The sequence below is a fragment of the Leptidea sinapis genome, chromosome 13, assembly GCF_905404315.1.
Source record: "Leptidea sinapis chromosome 13, ilLepSina1.1, whole genome shotgun sequence".
NCBI classification, from domain to species: domain Eukaryota; kingdom Metazoa; phylum Arthropoda; class Insecta; order Lepidoptera; family Pieridae; genus Leptidea; species Leptidea sinapis.
This window is the reverse complement of record NC_066277.1, coordinates 13,645,950-13,665,567: the sequence shown is the minus strand read 5'-3', so window position 1 is coordinate 13,665,567 and position 19,618 is coordinate 13,645,950. Positions and strand designations below refer to the sequence as shown.

The 19,618-nt window shown below is 34.7% G+C and overlaps 2 protein-coding genes across 8 annotated transcripts in view; one reads left to right on the top strand and one right to left on the bottom strand.

The window, feature by feature from the left end:
* Positions 1-19,618, bottom strand: part of LOC126967644 (craniofacial development protein 2-like) — a 113,202-nt gene that overhangs the window by 12,572 nt on the left and 81,012 nt on the right. The window lies entirely within an intron of this gene.
* Positions 1-19,618, top strand: part of LOC126967618 (focal adhesion kinase 1) — a 188,438-nt gene that overhangs the window by 139,111 nt on the left and 29,709 nt on the right. For all 7 annotated transcript variants that reach the window (XM_050812173.1, XM_050812172.1, XM_050812170.1 and 4 more), the window contains 4 exons: positions 7,688-7,791; positions 17,015-17,199; positions 17,491-17,646; positions 18,991-19,070. In XM_050812173.1, coding sequence (XP_050668130.1) covers positions 7,737-7,791; positions 17,015-17,199; positions 17,491-17,646; positions 18,991-19,070 — 476 coding nt within the window. In that variant the 5' untranslated portion in view covers positions 7,688-7,736. The remainder of the gene's footprint in view (positions 1-7,687; positions 7,792-17,014; positions 17,200-17,490; positions 17,647-18,990; positions 19,071-19,618) is intronic.

The window sequence follows — 19,618 nt, the reverse complement described above, 5'->3', positions numbered from 1 at the left end:
TCTGTGCTGTGGCATTCATATACAAATGCCAATGAAAAATACCAGTTGGTACGTCATCCCATAGCCAATTGGAAAAAAATCGCCAAAACGGTCCACAGATCAAATAAATGGCTTAAAATAATTATCTGGAAACGTCATTTTAGGATTGCGTTTATTATAAAAATCTTGCTGAAGATGTAGGAACAGTTGGTTTGACTCATACTTTTTCGAATGGGTTGTAGTTTTTGGTTTTCAATAAGTGATTTCAATCCTATGAATATGTTTAAATTTGAATGTGTTTTTCACTCACTTAGCATGCGAAGAAGCCACAAGTGACAAATTAATTGAATTTAAGTACAACCATGTAAGTTAAAGCTCGAAATATAAGTCTGCTTCTCAATAAAATGCAATTTGTAGCAATAATACTCTCTGAGGAAATACTTGAAGGGAAAAATGTTTCCCCGATGCGAGCTTCGTTAGGAGCTTATTAGAGCGAGTAGGTCTGCGGAATCGATGTATGTCTTGTCTAGATAGATTTATCTATTTGTTACTAGTTGACCCGACAGACGTTGTTCTGTATATAATAAATAAAATACTGTTTTTTATGAATTTGTCAATAATATATCATAACATCAAAAATTACTTCGTAAAATATGCACCCTGCTGTCGTAATGAAATTGTTTCACAGCAGAACTGTCAATAAATTCTCTCATAGAAATTATGTATGGACACATCAAAGGAAAAACAAATTTGTTGTTTTTATTTAATTTAGCAGCATTTTTTAATTTATTCACCTTTTAAACCTTCTCTGGACTTCCACAAATAATTCAAGACCAAAATTAGCCAAATTGATTCAGCCGTTCTCAAGTTTTTGCGGGACTAACGAACAGCAATTCATTTTTATATATATATATATATATATATAGATATATAGATATTGACATAAATTATATTGTTTTATGCCTTATATTTCAAATAAAATATCCTTGCTCATTTTGGTCCAAACTTGAAAATGCCGGCTTACTAAAATAGTATGGCATAACTTTTCCCCCTAAACACTTCTAATTAAAACACCGAAGTTGTATGACCATTGATTTTAGTAAGTTTGAGTTTAAAATTTGTATCTTTGAATCGTCATTTGAGGACCTCCTTAATGATACTTCCTTTTCTACCATAAATATTATATAAAAAATTTAAAAATTTCATTTAGTTAGACTCTATATGGATTCTGGAATAGTGATAAATGATAATAGAATTTCTAAAATAGTAATTGTTACAATACTATTAAACTTTTTATTTAATTAATATATATGCTACTAGAAATCTATATATATATATATATATATATATATAAGAGGTTTCCACCTATTACGCACTCATCACGATATCTCTGGAACCATAAGGCGTAGAGACTTTAAATTTGGTTGGAATGTTCCTATCGCCGAGTAGAGCACAGTTAAGAACGGATTTGACGAAATTCCGAATGTTTTTTTTATTATTAACAGAACAACGTCTGTCGGGGCAGCTAGTTTAGTATATACTATAATATTTACTCTCTACATCTAAAACTACATTATTCCCGAATACTTAAATCATTATTTTTCAATTGAAGGAACAGCGTCTGTCGGGTCAACTAGTAATTTAAATAAAATTCTCGTGTCCCGGTGTTTGTTACCAAACTCCTCCGAAATGGCTACACCAATTTGTCTGAGAATCGGCTTACATCTATTTTTGATACTCCTAAATGATAAGGGTGGGTGACCCCTAAATTTATTTTTTTTATTATGATTCAGCATTGGAAAACACATACAACTTCAAATTTTCGCCTTTCTACGATCTGCAACTATTTTTGTATCGCGATTTTTATAATATTATGTTCCATCCACAGATCCGCAAAAGGGTTAGTATAATAATTGTAGTGCGTTAAATTTAGTATGTCTGAGAATCGGTTGTCATCTATTATTTTACCCCAAAAAATTTAATTTTGAATTTTTAGTGCATTAAAAATAGATGAATTTTTTAAATTACTTTATATGGTAATAGAATGTTTGCTGGGTCAGCTAGCAATATACAAAAATCACTGTACTCAAAAACCGAAGTCTTTGATTTTCTTTTGTATTATCGACAAAGCCTTCAACAGATAGAATGTTATCACATTCTGTGAAAGTAGTATGTGAAGGCTTTTAATTTTGCTCCTTTTTTATAACAGGTAAGTAAACATCTTGTTTACAGATAATGTAATTAGTTAAGTGTTCGTGAAGCTTGTTGTAATTAAACATAAATACTTATTTTATTATTAATCGCAATAACAATTTTGTTTCATTATATTCACTATTTGTGTAAAGAGTTAAATCCTGTTTGACTCATTAAACTTTTGCTTCAATTAACAATAAATATAATTAAAATATATTTTGCTCCTAAAAGGGGTCCTGTGTTGATAGTTTTATTTATGTATGTGTATTTTTACCCGTGGGAGGCTCCTTTGCACAGGATGCCGGCTAGATTATGGGCTCTACAACGGTGCCTATTTCTGCCGTGAAGCAGTAATGTGTAAGCATTACTGTTTTTCGGTCTGAAGTACGCCGTAGCTAGTGAAATTACTAGGCAAATGAGACTTAACATCTTATGTCTCAAGGTGGCGAGCGCAATCGTAGTGCCGCTCAGAATTTTTGGATCTTTCAAGAATCCCGAGCGGCTCTGCATTTAATAGGCAGGGCGTATCAATTACCATCAGCTGAACGTCCAGCTGGTCTCGAATCTTATTTACATTTGAAAAAAATGTGTACTGCGTAATTGCGATCTTATGAATAAATTCTGTTGTTCGTCGAATGCGTCTGTCCTGAGTTAAAATGGAGCTTTTATCGATTGTGCCACCTCCATTTACATGCAAAACAGAAAAAGTACATTCGGATGCACCGCCACGGCTGGCTAACGCTCAGTGCTGCCACTGCCAACGCAATATGTTGCTGGACTTAATATTGACTTAAACTTAGTTTAAATACGAAAATATGCATGATTTTTTTATGAGATAAGTTAATCACTTACATCTTTTTAATACAGAAATAAATATTAATGGGCTTGAAAATATTCAAATTGTTTTTAAAGTGAAATTTAAATTTTTTAACATTGAATGAAGTGTCATTCGAACGCCGCCATTTTGGGCGCGCTTTTGATGACGTCACATGACATATCCCGCGTTTGTTTACTCTAGAGCGTTTCAGTACTTCAGATATATTTTCAGTTGAAAAAAATCTATTTGCAATACACCCGATAAAGTGGTGTAATGAGAAGGGATAATGTATCTCCGATGTCGTATTTATATTAATTTGTTCTGAAACAGAACTGCTTAAGTACTCGAAGAAAATTGTTCATGGAAATCAAAATAACGATTTTTAATATATATTTGTCTACTAATTACAAAAAGTAAATTAATTTATCGTTTGAGTGAAGTTTAATAATATAATCATCATCATCATCAGCCGGAAGACGTCCACTGTTGTACAAAGGCCTCCCCTAAATAAATAGATTTCCACGACGATCGATCCTGCGCTGCCCTGTCCATCTTGCAGGGGGCCTACCAACACTACGTCTTCGGCCACCTCACCTCAACGGAACCCTATCCGTCGAACTATGCACCCTGCCAACTGCTACTTCAGTTTCGCAATCATTTGGGCTATGTCGGTGACTTTGGTTCACCTACGGATCTCCTCTTTTCATTCCTAATAATATAATATTATGTGTAAATTATTAAGACTGAGATTTAAAAATAGGAGTTTAGGAGCAATTTTTATGACATGGTTATGTTAGCTTATGTTTTGGTATACATATTTTAAACATTATATTGTTTTGTTTTTTTTTTTTAATGGAAAAGGAGGACAAACGATTGCACAGGTCACCTCGTGTTAAGTGATCACCGCCGCCCACATTCTCTTGCTACACTACAGGTATCACAAGAGCGTTGCCGGCCTTTAAGGACACCTTCCTTTACGTGCTTTTCTTGAAGGTACCCATGTCGTATCGTACCGGAAACACCGCACAAGGAAGCTCATACCATATTTGTGCGTTATATTTTAAACAAAACATTCTAATAAAGGACATTATCATTTTGGCCCAAATTTGAAAACGCCGGCAGTGTTAAAAAGTGCCATATCAGACCTAAACAGCCTATAACGTATTCCTTTTAATAGTTCATGTAGAAATGTCTTGCAGTTTACCATTCCTGTTATAATTTTATGGCAAACGTAACGAGAGAAACTGGTTCTAGATGTACCATAAACTTTTCCATTTCTAAAGAACATTCCAAATCGGTATGTTTAGTACCTACCTAATGGAGGTTTGCTGAGATGCTTAAGTGAAATCTAAGTATGTTGTTTTCATGTCGTTTTATACTACACTGTTGAGTTGTAAGTAATAACTTAAGCACTTGGACGAATTAACTACTGGACACGAATCTAAGAACAATATATGGAATCACGATTGTGTCGATTTAGCGGCTTGAGGGGTGGGGGAGAGGGGAGGGGATACTTTAATTTTTCTACGAAAAAATAGCTTATTAGGTATAATACATTAAAATTCTACTTCCACGTGATAAAGGTACATCTTTTATTTGTCTGCTATTATTTTTGCAATATAAATTTGACTATTTTAACCGACTTCAAAAGAGGAGTCGGTGTCAGCCAAGGTAGGTTTGTAACTACATACATAGCTATAGGTGATATGTGCTTGAGTCGCACGCGCGACGTGAGGAGGCAAGAGCGGGGCCGCGGCGATTAGACACCGATTCTAAAAATAACTATAATAGTTACTAGAATTAGATTAGTTAATTAGCTTGTGCAATTATTTTCATACTTTTTTGTGCATTATATCTATTGTTTTGTTATTATGAAAAACCCGTCAATACCACTAAAACTCAAAAGTATTGTTTACAACACCTGCATATGACATAGCTGCATAGCCATGACGTATGGATGTCAAACATGGGCACTAACCAACGATAATCTCAACAAACTAAAAACATGTCAACATAACATAGAAAGAAGTATACTAAGGATTAAGAAAAGCGATAGAATAAACTTAAAAGAAATAAGAAAAAGGACAAACATTGCAGACGTATCACAAACTATTAGTAAACTCAAATGGCAATGGGCAGGACACCTAATACGAGGCAAATAAGAAAAATGGGCCAAAATAGTAACAGAATGGTATCCTAGAGAAGGAAAAAGACAGAGAGGGAGACCGAGTCGTAGATGGAGCGACGATTTAAAAGATGCCGCTGGTGTGACGTGCAGCAGATCATGTCATGACCGAGAACACTGGAAGAGTCTGGGGGAGGCCTATGCGAAAGCAAAACAATCTGTGCCGATGTCTACTGCAAACTAAATGTAATTCGAAAACTATGTAAAGATTGTTATTAAAGGCTATTATTATTATTATTATTATTATTATTATTATTATTATTATTATTATTATTATTATCTATTGTTTTGGAATAGTGTTTTAGAAGTCGGTTGTTTTTTGTTATGATAATTTTTCTCTTCGAGATCTCGCTATATAATGACAACGCCATATTAAGGCTTAAAATAGGGTTAAAGACGAAAATGGCTCACGTAACAAGTCCAGTATTTTAAATGCACTCGTATATAAGTTTGATTATATAACAAGAATTACTCCTTTAAATATCAACATTAATAATAATTATATCATATATCTACATTCTACTAAACATCAAATGCCTCCTCCACGGGGCCGGTATGGTTTATATATAAAAGAATTTTTTTATAGATATGCAGATTCCAAATCATATCCATACTAAAGGATTTCTGCATTACATTTGCTTATGTTGGTACACGTGAATGCAATCGATGCAGGGGTGGTCTCTGCCCAAACCCCCCCTTCTCCCCTTTGGCTTCGGACGTGGCTAACTTGTAATTAATGCATTGTCCACCATCACTGTATCTCTACATACATACATACATGCATATCGTATGCAGCGCTGTGTTTATACAAAGCTTTTTGATTACCAAAATGCTAATAATAAAATATTGATGCGCTGTTACGCAAATTATCCCGAAACTAGGTTATAGTCTGTACAATTGTGTAGTATTGTGTAATAAGCTTATTTTTATATAACTTTAGTTTTTGTGCATCTCCGGTGATACGTCAGCAAAATGATGACCCGAGGAAACAAAGCCCGCCAAACCGAGGAACAGCTCCAGCTAACCCTTGTGGAGCTGTAGAATGATATCTAAATCAATGTTATCGCAGAGCTCGTATTCATCAGCGAGTACCACCTCGGCTACCAGGCTCTCAGCAGTATGTAGGAGTCCTTCCTGCTTTAAAAACCCAAGAACGAGATACTTCAGTATGCGTTTTATTGCTCGGAACAAAGCCTCTTTCTTTTCTAGTTTCCGCATTTGGCAAAATATATTATTACGAAACCACCTCGAGAACAAATTCCGAGGTGGCAACTGACGGGGTTGTTATGACAATGGATGCAAGACAATGTAATATATTCATAAACTTAGTATACTAGTGTAAATGACAAACACTCCTCATTACGGCGAGACTAAATTTAAAATGTTCATGTGTGCTAGTTTTACAAATGTGTTAGTCAGTTAGTGTAGTGTGTAGTATTTTGGTTTTTTTTTTTATGAAAATAAGGGACGAGACGAGCAGGACGTTCCGCTGATGGTAATTGATCTCAACCCATTACAATGCAGTGCCGCTCGGGATTCTTGAATAACCCAAAAATTCTGAGCGGCACTACGATTGCGCTCGTCACCTTGAGACATAAGATGTTAAGTCTCATTTGCCCAGTAATTTCACTAGCTACTTCGCCCTTCAGACCGAAACAGTAATATTTACACATTACTGCTTTACGACAGAAATAGGCGCCGTAGTGGTACCCATAATCTAGCCGGCTTCCTGTGCAAAGGTCCCTCCCACTGGTGATTTCTGGTGGTTGGTCAATCTCTATGACAAATATTGATAAACGGCGTCACATTCGCGTATACAATATTTTATTATCTAACACATATTTTCTTAAGTGTTTACTGCGTATATAATATGTGATAGTTAGTTTTTTAGTGGATACGTTCTACTACATAATACCTTTTATAATAAAGTTTCAGACACATTATCTAGAAATTAATTTAAATGTTTTATTAAAAAATAGCCCTGTCGTAAATCCTACTACGTAAAACCACAGCTGAATATCTAAGTGATCCGACAGCCTGGGACTAGAATATGATTATTTTATAGCAATAGCAATGACAGTACAATATTGTATATTTTATTAAACATAGCGCAAAAAAAGACGTGCAATATGTGTATTAAATATTAAAAAGACGGCATATGTCATGACGGATCACGCAAACGAGACCAAGGTGTGGTTCTAATAATACAAAACTATTTAATTGTTCTATGGTAATGAATAAAATATATTCGAATTATACTTTTATTGTGTATAAATTATTCAGGTAATTTTTTCAGATTCTTCGCTGACTATACCCGAACAAGCGTTATATAGTTAAACGTGACGGCTCAGTCTCATTCAATATCCACAAAATAAATTTCTCAGAGCGCCTGAGAGGTCTTAACCTTAAAATAAGTTAAAGTACATTTATTATAATTGAATTTAACTATCCTTGGCCTTATATTGTACATTTTTTTAAAGATATGTAAATAACTGTTTGTTTGTTTGTTACAGCCATGAGCCGGAGGGCGGCGGGCGGTGTGAAGGGCCGCTAGGTCGCGCCATGCAACCTTCACAGGGCGGCTCGCCCAAGCGGCAGGCGCCTGCGCAGACCCACGGTCAGTCCTATATCCTACTCACGTAAAGGAGAGGCGCTTACAACAAATGGGCAGCTTTATATCTATATATTTAATATTTATTTATTTAACCAATAAAGGCTATCCTTACAGAGTGAGATAGAGGGTTGGCTTAAATTTAAGTATTTAAATTAATATAAACATATTTACACCTTAGAGATACTATAAACAATCTATACCTACTATAATAGATAATTACTATATTATAATTATTTATAATAGGCTAGTGGACCCAACAGACGTTGTCCTGTACACACGTCTTAAATTTGAAAAATCTGTCCAGCCGTTAAGAGGAGTTCACTAACATACACATGAGCAGGAGAATTATATTATATGGACGTAATTGAGAATCTAAACCAATCTCAAATTCACTGAAACAAACAAAAAGTCATCAAAATCGGTCCAGCCGTTTAGGAGGTAGTTTAATTGGGAATCTAAACCATTCTTGAATCCACCCGAAGACACACATCAATCTCAAATTCACTGGAACACACAAAAATCTCATCAAAATCGGTCCAGCCGTTCAGGAGGTACTAGTTCAATTGTGAATCTAAACCATTCTCGAATCCACCTGAAGACACACAGAAAGTTTCAATAAAATCGGTCCAGCCGTCTAGGAGGAGTTCAGTGACATACACACGCATACAAGAATTATATATATAAAGATAAGTGATCACCGCACGCTGTGCTCTCTGACTGGCAACACCAGAGGCATCACAAGAGCACTCACGGTGTTCCACATATTATTCCTTAGAGCTCATTTCGTAGCAATCTTAAAACACTGTACAAGGATTTTTACTGCACAGTTGTATATCAGCCTAATTATTGAATCCAGATGGAGCACAGGCGCTTTACTAACGCACGTGTAGGAAAATATTATAATATCATTAAAAAAAAAACATTTTATAAAGGTTTAAAAAAACCGACATCAAAAACTGAAAAGTATCAAATAACTAAAAATTTTATTAAACACACCTCTTATGCAAACCTTTGCCTTTAATATTAATAAAATACTATTATTTATATGTGCTATTTATTGATAGGTTTTAAGTCAGTGCGGACCAAAATTTTCATAGAAAATGTTCATAAAACTACTGGGCCAAACTATGTAAATTTTTTATACGACCAAATGCATCTATTTCGCATCGAACTAAAGAATTACGTAAATCGGATCATAAATCTCAGAGTAATCGGTGTACATACATAAAAAAAATACCGATTGAATTGAGAACCTCCTCCGTTTTGAAGTCGGTTAAAAATTGAAATCAGTTATGGCTAAATAATATATAATATATTTATATTTTATTATATATAATAATAGGCCGACGTACCTGAGATGGTCTGCAGCGGGGGCCCCCGCTAGTCCTCTAGGTCCAGGAACACTCTCTAGGTCTCAGATGATAGTGAGTCTGTTGTCTATGGTATTTCTCTATGTATGTTTCTTTCTACAGGGAACCATCGCCACTATAATTTGCCATTACCAAATTACAAGAAAATTAAAATAATTGCGGCGCATCCAGGCGCATTAAATCAAATCAAAATCACTTTATTCATGTAGGTCACGAAGGTGACACTTATTAATGTAAAAAAATATATTTTTCTTATTGAATCTACTACAAAAAGGGTTAAGCTAATGAGAAGAAGTAGCAGGAAACTCATTGCGATTAAATGCCGACAACCCTGTAGACATATATTATTAAATTAAAATGTTTCTTATACAAAAACTAATACTCGATAACCTTGTACATCTGAATCTACATACCAAGCTACAATTTTTTTTTTTTTGTTTAAAAATTTCTCTCTCTATTGTAACCTTGCGGCTCTAGGCAATTGTTTTACTTCAGTCATGTGGTCTAAAGCACACTCGTTTTGTATAATTTATTTTCTCTCTTTAAGCATCAGAAGAACCTGCTTATTAAATAAAGACTAGATTTCTTTTCATATCGATTCTAATCAGGGGCGTGAATACCATTACCAGTGTGAGGCTCCTTTGCACAGGATGCCGGCTAGATTATGGGTACCTCGACGGCGCCTTTTTCTGCCGTGAAGCAGTAATGTTTTTTTTTTTTTGAGAGGAGTAAAATACATTTACGTATTGAAGACCCCGAAGCGGGGCCCATATGTCGGGCTCCCCCCTACCGACTAAAAACCTCCTCTGTGCTGATAGCCCTGAAGGCTTTTGCAGCGAAGCCGGGCGGGGGAACGAAGCCGGGCGGGAGGCGATGCTGGGCGGGGGATACCAGCAGTAATGTGTAAACATTACTGTGTTTCAGTGTGAAGGGCACCGTAGCTAGGGAAATTACTACTACTAAAATGAGACTTAACATCGTATGTCTCAAGGTGACGAGCGCAATTGTAGTGCCGCTCAGTATTTTTGGGTTTTTCGTCGGCACTGCATCGGGTAGGGCATATCAATTACCATCAGCTGAACGTTCTGCTCGTCTCGTCCCTTATTTTCATCAAAAATAAAAAATTTAAAAAATAATAGCCAATCAGGCAATGCCTACCTCGTTAAAAACCGTAATAAATGTAGCAATAGTTTTAAAGTTTTTTTTAGTTTAATTTGGTTCCGTCATTATTTAACCAAACTTCTATGAATTCAGTACAACAGTATTATATTCAATGGTGCCTATTGAATATCCACTCATTAAACTAAAGTATTAAATTGAAATAAAATGAATTAAAATGAAATTTATTTGTTGCGTCGAATACAGTAGAATTATAGATCTTATATTTATTGTGGTGACTTCTATTCGGCTAATTTAAATTAGCATACAAAAAGTTTAGTTGAAATTTAAAAAATCCTTAACACATTTTATACACATTGCGTAGCTACTGTTTAGGAATAATGTTGTTCTGGGAGAGTGGCCATAATCCAGTCTATCCGGTAATCTGGTGGAACGAGGATTCAATTCAATGGCCCTTTTAAATAAATGATGATTATTTTGTTTTACAGATTTACACGCATAAATATATACATATTCGGCAATGTCAAAATTTAACTTTGATTGACCAAATGGTCCGGAAACTATTTGCAAAACACATACAACTTCAATATTTAGACTGCAAACAAAACTACAGTGCCTACCTTCTAGAAAACCAATGCACGCCCCTAATTCTAATAAATTTTTCGATTTTTTTATATCACCATAGTGAAGGTGATTCTCATCCCATTTTCATATAAAAAAATGAAGTAAAATACTTTTTAAAAGTTTAAAACTTATATCGATACAATTAGTATCGGTACCTATGTAAATCCCTACTAATATTATAAATGTTAATAAGTTTGTTTGTTACGCTTTCACGCCTAAACTAATGAACAGATTTTGATGAAATTTAGTACAGAGATAGATACGAGCTTAGGAATGGACATAGGCAACGTTTTATCTTATTATATCGTTATATATATATGTATGGATATATACATGTTTATTTATTTATAATCGCTTATAAAATGCTCACAGAATACCTTTATTGATTTATGGTGTGTGCGGATGATGCAGCTACTGTACTCAATAACTTTTGTATTAATTTACATTTATTTTTTTGACTTACTCGTGTAAGACATTGACTATTTGACGTTTGAATGTGTTTGTTGCATCATTTTACATTTTACATATTATATTGTAATTGAAATGATCTGTAAATCTTAATATAAAAGAGTGGCAATGAGTTTCTTGCTACTTTTTCTCATTAGCTCAACCCTTTACGAAGTAGCGGTAGATTCAAGGATATATTCAAGGCAAAGTTAATATTTATTCATTCATTAGTGTTAAAAAACATGGTCACAATATAATGACAAATATATTAAATAGCCAATAATTAATGAAAATATTTTAAATTGAATTTGTGAATATCCTTTTGAAATGTGGATGTTTGTTTCCGAGTCAAGGATATTTATATGTATTTATGTATGTTTAATTAAGTTTATTGTATTAAATATATCGTTGTCTTGTATCCATAGTACAGTCTATGCCTAGTTTGGGGCAAGATAATTTGTGTAAAAGTGTGTCAATATTATTGTTATAAATGCATATTATAATATGTTTTTACAGTTTATTTTTTATTAATTTTTATGCAAAATTTAATATTAAATCCCTTTTTGACTTGGAATTTGATTCATATATTGGATGCAGTATCTTTATCAGTGACTAACTTGTTATGAATTACAGATTTTGTTAAATAATCCGATTGATTTAAAAGACTGGCCGTTGAGTTTCTTGTATGTGATATATTAACTTTATTCAATTAAGCTTAAACTTAGCTCTTTTGAATCGTCTCTTTAAATATTTATTTTAAATTACTGATATCACAATATGTTCGGAAAAAGTTGAGCTCGTGAGAACAACATACAGGAAACTCAACGGCAACTCTTTTCAATCAAATAGAGTATTTTACAAAGGCTGTATGTAATATACAAAACTAATTAGTTTATAAGGTGTTACATCAAATATATGAATCGTGTTTAAATAATATATATTATTTCATAAAAAATAATAAAGATATAAATATAAATTATCGTATATTAAATGCATCGACCTTCAGAGCTTGAATTCATTGTTTGTGTAATGCTTCGTGAACACGATGGTCGTGATTACAGTCATAATTAGTAAATGCATCCAAGAAATACAATGACTTATTAACAGCTATAATAGGTCGACTTGGCAATACAACTAAATATGGTCACACTGATACATGTAAACGAATTCACGGGTAACAGCTAGCGATTAATATTCACACAATCTCCAGACGCCACAAGCCGACGCCAGTTTCTTATTTTATCATTCCGAGAAGGTTCAGCATGCAAATATAATATTAATATTACATTTATATTCGTCATGCAAGCGAAGCCTATCCCAGACAATGGCGCAGGTTCTTGAAAACATTTTATAGGGCCCTAAATTATGATTTTATGTCGTGTGGTTACGGTTTAATAGATGTAGAATTAAATACCTTGGTAGGTACTGTCTGGTCGCAGTGTGTACTTTAAAGGCATTTATTTTCTCAATATTGATTGAGAATTATTTTTGATATCATTTCTAAGATACTAGATACTACTACCGCTTCGGAAACAAATGGCGCGCTGAGAGAGAAGAAGCGGCGCAAGAAAATCTCTCAGCATTCTTTTTTTGCTCTCTTTTCAATAAAATGTACTGTCATTGCTATTGCTATAATAAATCATAATGTAGTCCCAGCATTCAGCTGTGGAGTAGTAGGATTTACGACAGAGCCATTTTTTAATAAAATATTTAAATTTATTTCTATATAATGCCTGAAAAGTGGCTAGGAATAAGGCTAATGATTTATTATCAAAGTGTATACATTTGCCCTTAAAGCTATTATGTATCTTATAAAGCCTACTAGAATTATTTACAAGCAATTTCTTATTTCTAGTGTTATAATAATGAAAATTACCATTAAGAGCAAAAAGGTGACGATTTTTGTGAACGCATATTAAATAATCTGAAATATTTTAATGTGCAACGTGTAGAAGCGCTTGTAAATTTTGCCACAGAATAAGATTCATTTTAAATCGTACCTACTCAGTTTGTAGCTGCGTTGGGTTCGTAACACATTGATAAATTAGGTTAAGCACACTACGATCTACGACGTACATAGTAGTAAGGTCGATTATTGCTTGTTCTTTTTAGATTGACTTTTGTATTGCGGTTAAAGTAATTTGGACAATGCGATGGATGCTGTAGACAGCCTTTAGCGTCTGTTATTATATCTATCTATGCTTACATATATGTCACATCTATACCTTGTATGCTTGTGTTTTGTCACGCTGTAAATACATTTTTGCTCTCAGGGTCGTGCCCATTATTGAGCATACAAATATTTAATAGGGTCAAACGTAAATTCCGCCATTTTGTAAATTTTATTCGTCAATTACTCCGCATACTAGATCTTATTAAGCATGTTGATTTCAAAGTTTTGTGTGGTTTTTAACATACACCAGTGGGAGGCTCCTTTGCACAGGATGCCGGCTAGATTATGGGTACCACAACGGCGCCTATTTCTACTGTGAAGCTGTAATGTGTATGCATTACTGTGTTTCGCTCCGAAGGGTGCGGTTGCTAGTTAAATTACTAGGCAAATGAGACTTAACATCTTATGTCTCAAGGTGACTAGCACAGTAGTAGTGCTGCTCAGAATTTTTGCTTTTTTCTAAAATCCTGAGCGGCACTGCATATGAATTACTATCAGCTGAACGACCTGATCGTCTCGTCCCTAATTATCATAAAAAAAATATATTAATACAAAAATCGTATGCAAACAAGATGTATTTTTGCTCGTCTCGCTTGACGTAGTCAAACCAATCACAACTTCTGAGAAGGTAAAGGTTACTCTACCTCGTGTTACAAAGTCAAACTTAAAAAATGTGGACACATATGAAAAATGATACGTTTTGTTTCGATACCCAAAGGGTCAGGGTTAGTCTACCTTAAGGCGAAGAGTAAGCAGAAAACACGCAAACATGGTGTTTTAAGACAAGTTTTGTGGTGAAAGTATAGCATTTCGAGCTATGAACACTATTTAATCCTGTTACACATATCCTTGAGTCTTATTTGTAGGTTGCTAATGCTCTCTGTTGGTTATAGTTAATACTGCCGAGCCTTTTTGAACTACCACTTTTCTTTGAAGTTAAACAAGTTTTTTGGCATGGCGTAACGCATTTTTTTGTACTTCTCTCAGAAAAGTTATTCTTATAGCTTGTACTTTTTTGTGTAGGTTCATTTATTCATATTAGTAGTGAATAACTAGGATTGTAAGCATATAAACTGTTTTCCACCCAAGAATTTTGAAAATATTGGCTTTGTTACATAGATGGCGGGCCGGCAGCCGTGAACTCATATCGCTCAAGGTCTCTGGCATTTAGTGTCGCCTTAAGGGGGATGTTCGATTATTGTCAAATATTCAGTTCAGTTCTTCTGTACTTTTTGATTGGGCTTCTATAATAATAATAATATTGACACACTTTTACACAAATTATCTTGCCCCAAGTTAAGTATATATAGCCTGTGTTATGGGCTACACGACAATGATATATTTAATACAATATATTTACTTAAACATACATATATTCATATAAACATTTGAACATCCATGACTCGGAAACAAACATCCATATTCATCATATAAATGCTTGCACCTACCGGGATTCGAACCCGGGACCTCTAGTTTAGTAGGTAGGATCGCTAACCACTCGGCTATACAGGTTGCCTATACGCGCTCTATCTAAATAAGTTTTGATCTATGTAACGAAATCTGCACACGCATCAACAGAATAAAGAGCAGTAGTACAGAATCTTTCAAAGAAATACCGACTTTGGCTGCACTGTAATAAGATTCATTTTAACTATACTCACCATGATCAATTAGTTTCCGCACACTACAATAGACTCGTAATTACTTATTGGGCCCCAGCCCGTTAATAAGACTACAGGCGCCATTTTCGTACTACTTAGCCGTTTACTTATTTATAACTTTACTAGCTGACCCAGCAAACGTTGTATTGCCGATATTAAAATCGCGATACAAAAGTAACTGTTGATCGTAGATGGGTGAAAATTTTAAGTTGTGTGTATTTTTTTATGCTGACTCATAATCAAACAAATTAAAAAAAATGTCAAAAAAATTAAAAAAAAAATTCGTGTGGACGACCCATAACATTTAACCAGACCTACCCAATATGCACTCAAAATTTCATGAGAATCGGTCAAGACGTTTCGGAGTAGTTCAAAGTTTAACACCATTACACGAGAATTTTATATATTAGAGATTAGATTGTCAAGATCAATCTGACAAAGTCAAAGTTGCCTTGCAACTCGCTCGATGACAGAAGTAATAATTACATACAAGTTAGTAACTTAGCAGTTGTAGAGAATACACTGCTCTATTAAAATGGATGGATGCATTTTTTTATAAATCCAATATTGTAAGACTTATCGGCCGAGATAGAAAAACCGCTTTATTAGCTGGGACATAAATCGTAAACAATAAGTTTTACGAAAAAGTTTACAGGAATTTTTATAGTTTCATTTTCTACAATAATTGTTTGCATAACTTTGGTTCTAAAGTGCTTGCTCATTAAGTGACCCTAAGCCTTAAAAAATAAATTGGATCAAAAATTTGTGCGAACTTAAATTCTATTGTTATTGTGCTGACCGTACTTTCTAGAAGTCTCATTCGAGCCAAGTCCCGAGTTAAGTTGACGGACTTATAGGTATCTATCGGTAGTTTGCCTATTTTTACGCATGTCTTCTTTTCTAAAACTGATTTTCAGCTTCTCTTTTTTACAGTCTTTTACGTAGACCAAATAAACAACTAAATAAAATGTGTGGCGAGCGATTGATAATCGGCTTCATGTCTATTGTTAAAACGATATGTTCTTGCCTCGTGTTCGCGTCCGAGCTCCTAATGAGCGCATACAATAGACTTTAAACATTATTGCCACGTAATAAGGTGTTAAGTTGAATGAATGTTTCAATGTTATTTGTTTATATATATATATATATATATATATATATACGTATATACAACGCCGGTAGGACATTTATTGACGACCTTTTTAAAAGGTGATTGGGAGTCTAATTGTTTACAGTACGATTGACCATATATCCTAATCTTATTCCACCCTATCGACAACACACACAACTATTTTCGTATATATATGCTGTTTAGAATTCTTGTAAACCCAAAATTTTGTGTAACATTGCGATTGCGCTTGTCGCCTTGAGAAATATGGTGTCAGGCCGAAATACACATATTATTGCGTGGAATTCTGTGTTGAATAATCTCCTGGTATATATAAATAATAACAATCTTCTTCTTACACTCACTACAAGTAACTTAATTTACTAAATATACAATATTTATTGTATTATACTAATGATTAACGTCTTTTTATCGTTAATTGTAATAATAATCACATTGAAAAACGGTTTTGCAATGATATTAAAAATGTGGACCTCTGACCCCGAATCTATTTAAAACTGTGTCTTCGGGGGATTCCTCGACAAATGACAATGAAATAATTAATAATAAATAGAAGAAGTTAAATGTGTATGTATGTGTGTGTGTGTGTGTTTAATAATAGTAGGTTACAGTAGACTTTCCGTTTCTGAATATGATAATTGTTTAAGATAGGCGGTGATCCTCTTTTTTACCTCAAAAATAAAAATTGAAACTGTATTTTCAGGTGCTGCGTCGGACCCCAGCACGCTGAAGGTGCACCTGCCGAAGGGCGGGTTCAACCTGGTGCGGGTGTCGGCGGAGGAGGATGTCCGCTCCGTCATCAGGTGTCTGGCGGCGCGACTGGCGTCTGGCGACCGGGTGTATGCGTCGTGCTTCGCGCTGCGGTCTCGCCGCCTTACCACCGGCAAGGTAGCCATCGCTATATGTTTTAACAGAAGATAAACATTTCATACAAAATTTACACATAAAACGTTTATTACTTTACATTTGAAATGCTACGGAAACTTACAGATTAGCTTTCCACTTTAAGATACCACATCATCTAAAAAAACGCTTTTTAACAACAAAATATTTTTTTATTTTGAATAGAGACTTTGGAAAAAAATCAAAAGGAGCCTGAAAATTTATATACTTATATTAATTATAGACCTTGTAACTTTGTCTAGTATTATGATTTGATCAGGTAACATAACGTTTCAGATACGATGGATACACCAAGACACACCTGTGTCGGAGCTGTTAACAAAATGGCCGGCGAGCGAGTGGCGGCTTGAGCTACGCGTGCGATATCTGCCAGCCAACCTTCGGGACCTCTGCGACTCTGATCGGGTCACATTCCATTATTACTATGATCAGGTAATTAACGTACACCTTACAAAAGTCCAGAAACGCTCCTGTAATTCCACTGATGTTGTGGGCAGCGGTGATCAGCTTTAACTATCTACGAAAAATTCAGCATCAGACGGTCACAATCTCTTCCAGAAACAAGTACTGACTTGTTTCGAGATTGCGTACCAAAGGAAAGTCGTTTTACTTTTACATAATATGTAAATGTAATTGAATAATGGAGACATTTTAAATTAATTATTAGTGATATTCATGGGGCTTCGTACTATCTTTTGAAAGTTGTTGCCAGTAATCTATTGAATGGTGTCTTTTCTCCAAGTGAAAATTCGTCACTGCTAAACTTATGGAATGTTTAAAGGACTAACTAAAAGAGGATGTTAATTTGTGATGGTATGCAAGAAGCTATTCTACAGCTTTGGCACAGTACAAATATGGATTTGGTTTTTAGAGCCATTGTCTGCAATAAAGGGCCTATCTAAATGTAGGTTCAAGAATTTTCTTTGTAAATTAAAAAAATTATGAAGTGTACCCCTCTTGGAATTCTACGGTGGCGGGAAGTGAATAGTATGGGGGCGAGGAACTATTTGCAAATTTTGAATAAAATGATTTTGAATAGAACGAAGTTTGTCAATGATATGCTATTTTACTTCAATATTTTTTTTACATTATTAATTTTCAAATAACATTGTATCATATTAATTTTTTTATTTCTTTTTTTATTCTATATACATATCTACTTTGGGTGCCAGAACTATTTTCCGGTTATAATGCAAAAGTACTGAACCGATCGGAATAATAACACATATGCCATATATACGAGGTTTTATTTAGTAAGTGATATGTTGGTGATTACTTATCAGGAAGCTATACTACCCTACGACTTAGAAATACTTAAACAGGGTTATTGGTAATTAGACGTATTCCCGTAAGAGGTGATAAGGAGGACTACTTGGGATGATTTTAACCCCCAAATGCATTATGCAAAAGTGAACCATTTTTGAGTTATATAAAAAAAGTATTAATTTACATCAATTTTTTTGAGTTAAGTTTCTATTTTTTACTTTATTTGAAGAAACCTGATAACTCAAAAATGCTTCACTTTTGCACAATGCATATGCAGGGGGTTAAAATTATCGCAAATAGTAAACCCTATCACCTCGTTACGGGAATACGTCGAATTACCAATAACCGTATAACTGTATTTTCGCAATACAAATAATTCAAGCAACTGAAATCCTCAGGCGCGGGGTACTTAATTTATATGGCAAAACAACATTTACCGGCTCAGCTAGTATATAATTTTTTCCACATCCCATCCATTTTGAAACTAACACCAGAATATGATATTGGCAGGTGCGCCATGACTACCTCAACGCTAACCACCCGATGGTCGACCAGGATCTAGCGATACAGATATGTTGTCTGGAGATCAAGTAAGTATTGAATAGACCATTATCAACGTCATCTTTAGCATTATCTTTCAAGACTTCTCAGACCGCGACGGCATGGCAAGGGATTTCAATTTTTAATAATGGACATTCAAACGTATTTTTATAGAAATACGACTTAAATTGCTATGCTTAATTCAAAGACGCGCCACGGACTCCCGCGGCGGGATACCGTGGCGTACTGCGGTTGGCAACGGCATGCCGAGAAATGAGGATGCCACCGGCGGTCGCTGTGAAATACCGCGGGACGAGGCCAAGGTTACCATTTTAAAACTGACGCACTTCAACACTCTATCAAACATATATATCGGGCTGTAGGTCGCGGCACGCCGTGACATGCCGTCGCAAGACGCTGGAATGTCAGCGGCTAGTGTGCGCTGAACGATGGCATAATCCTTTATCATCCCGTCCCGGTCTGCGTATAGGCCTTTAGTGTTCATTGGAATCTGAAACGAACAGCTATATAAATCTTTAGTACTGTTCCTTGATGTTTAAGAGTACTACTCGTGTCCCTTCGGAAGCCCTTAATATTG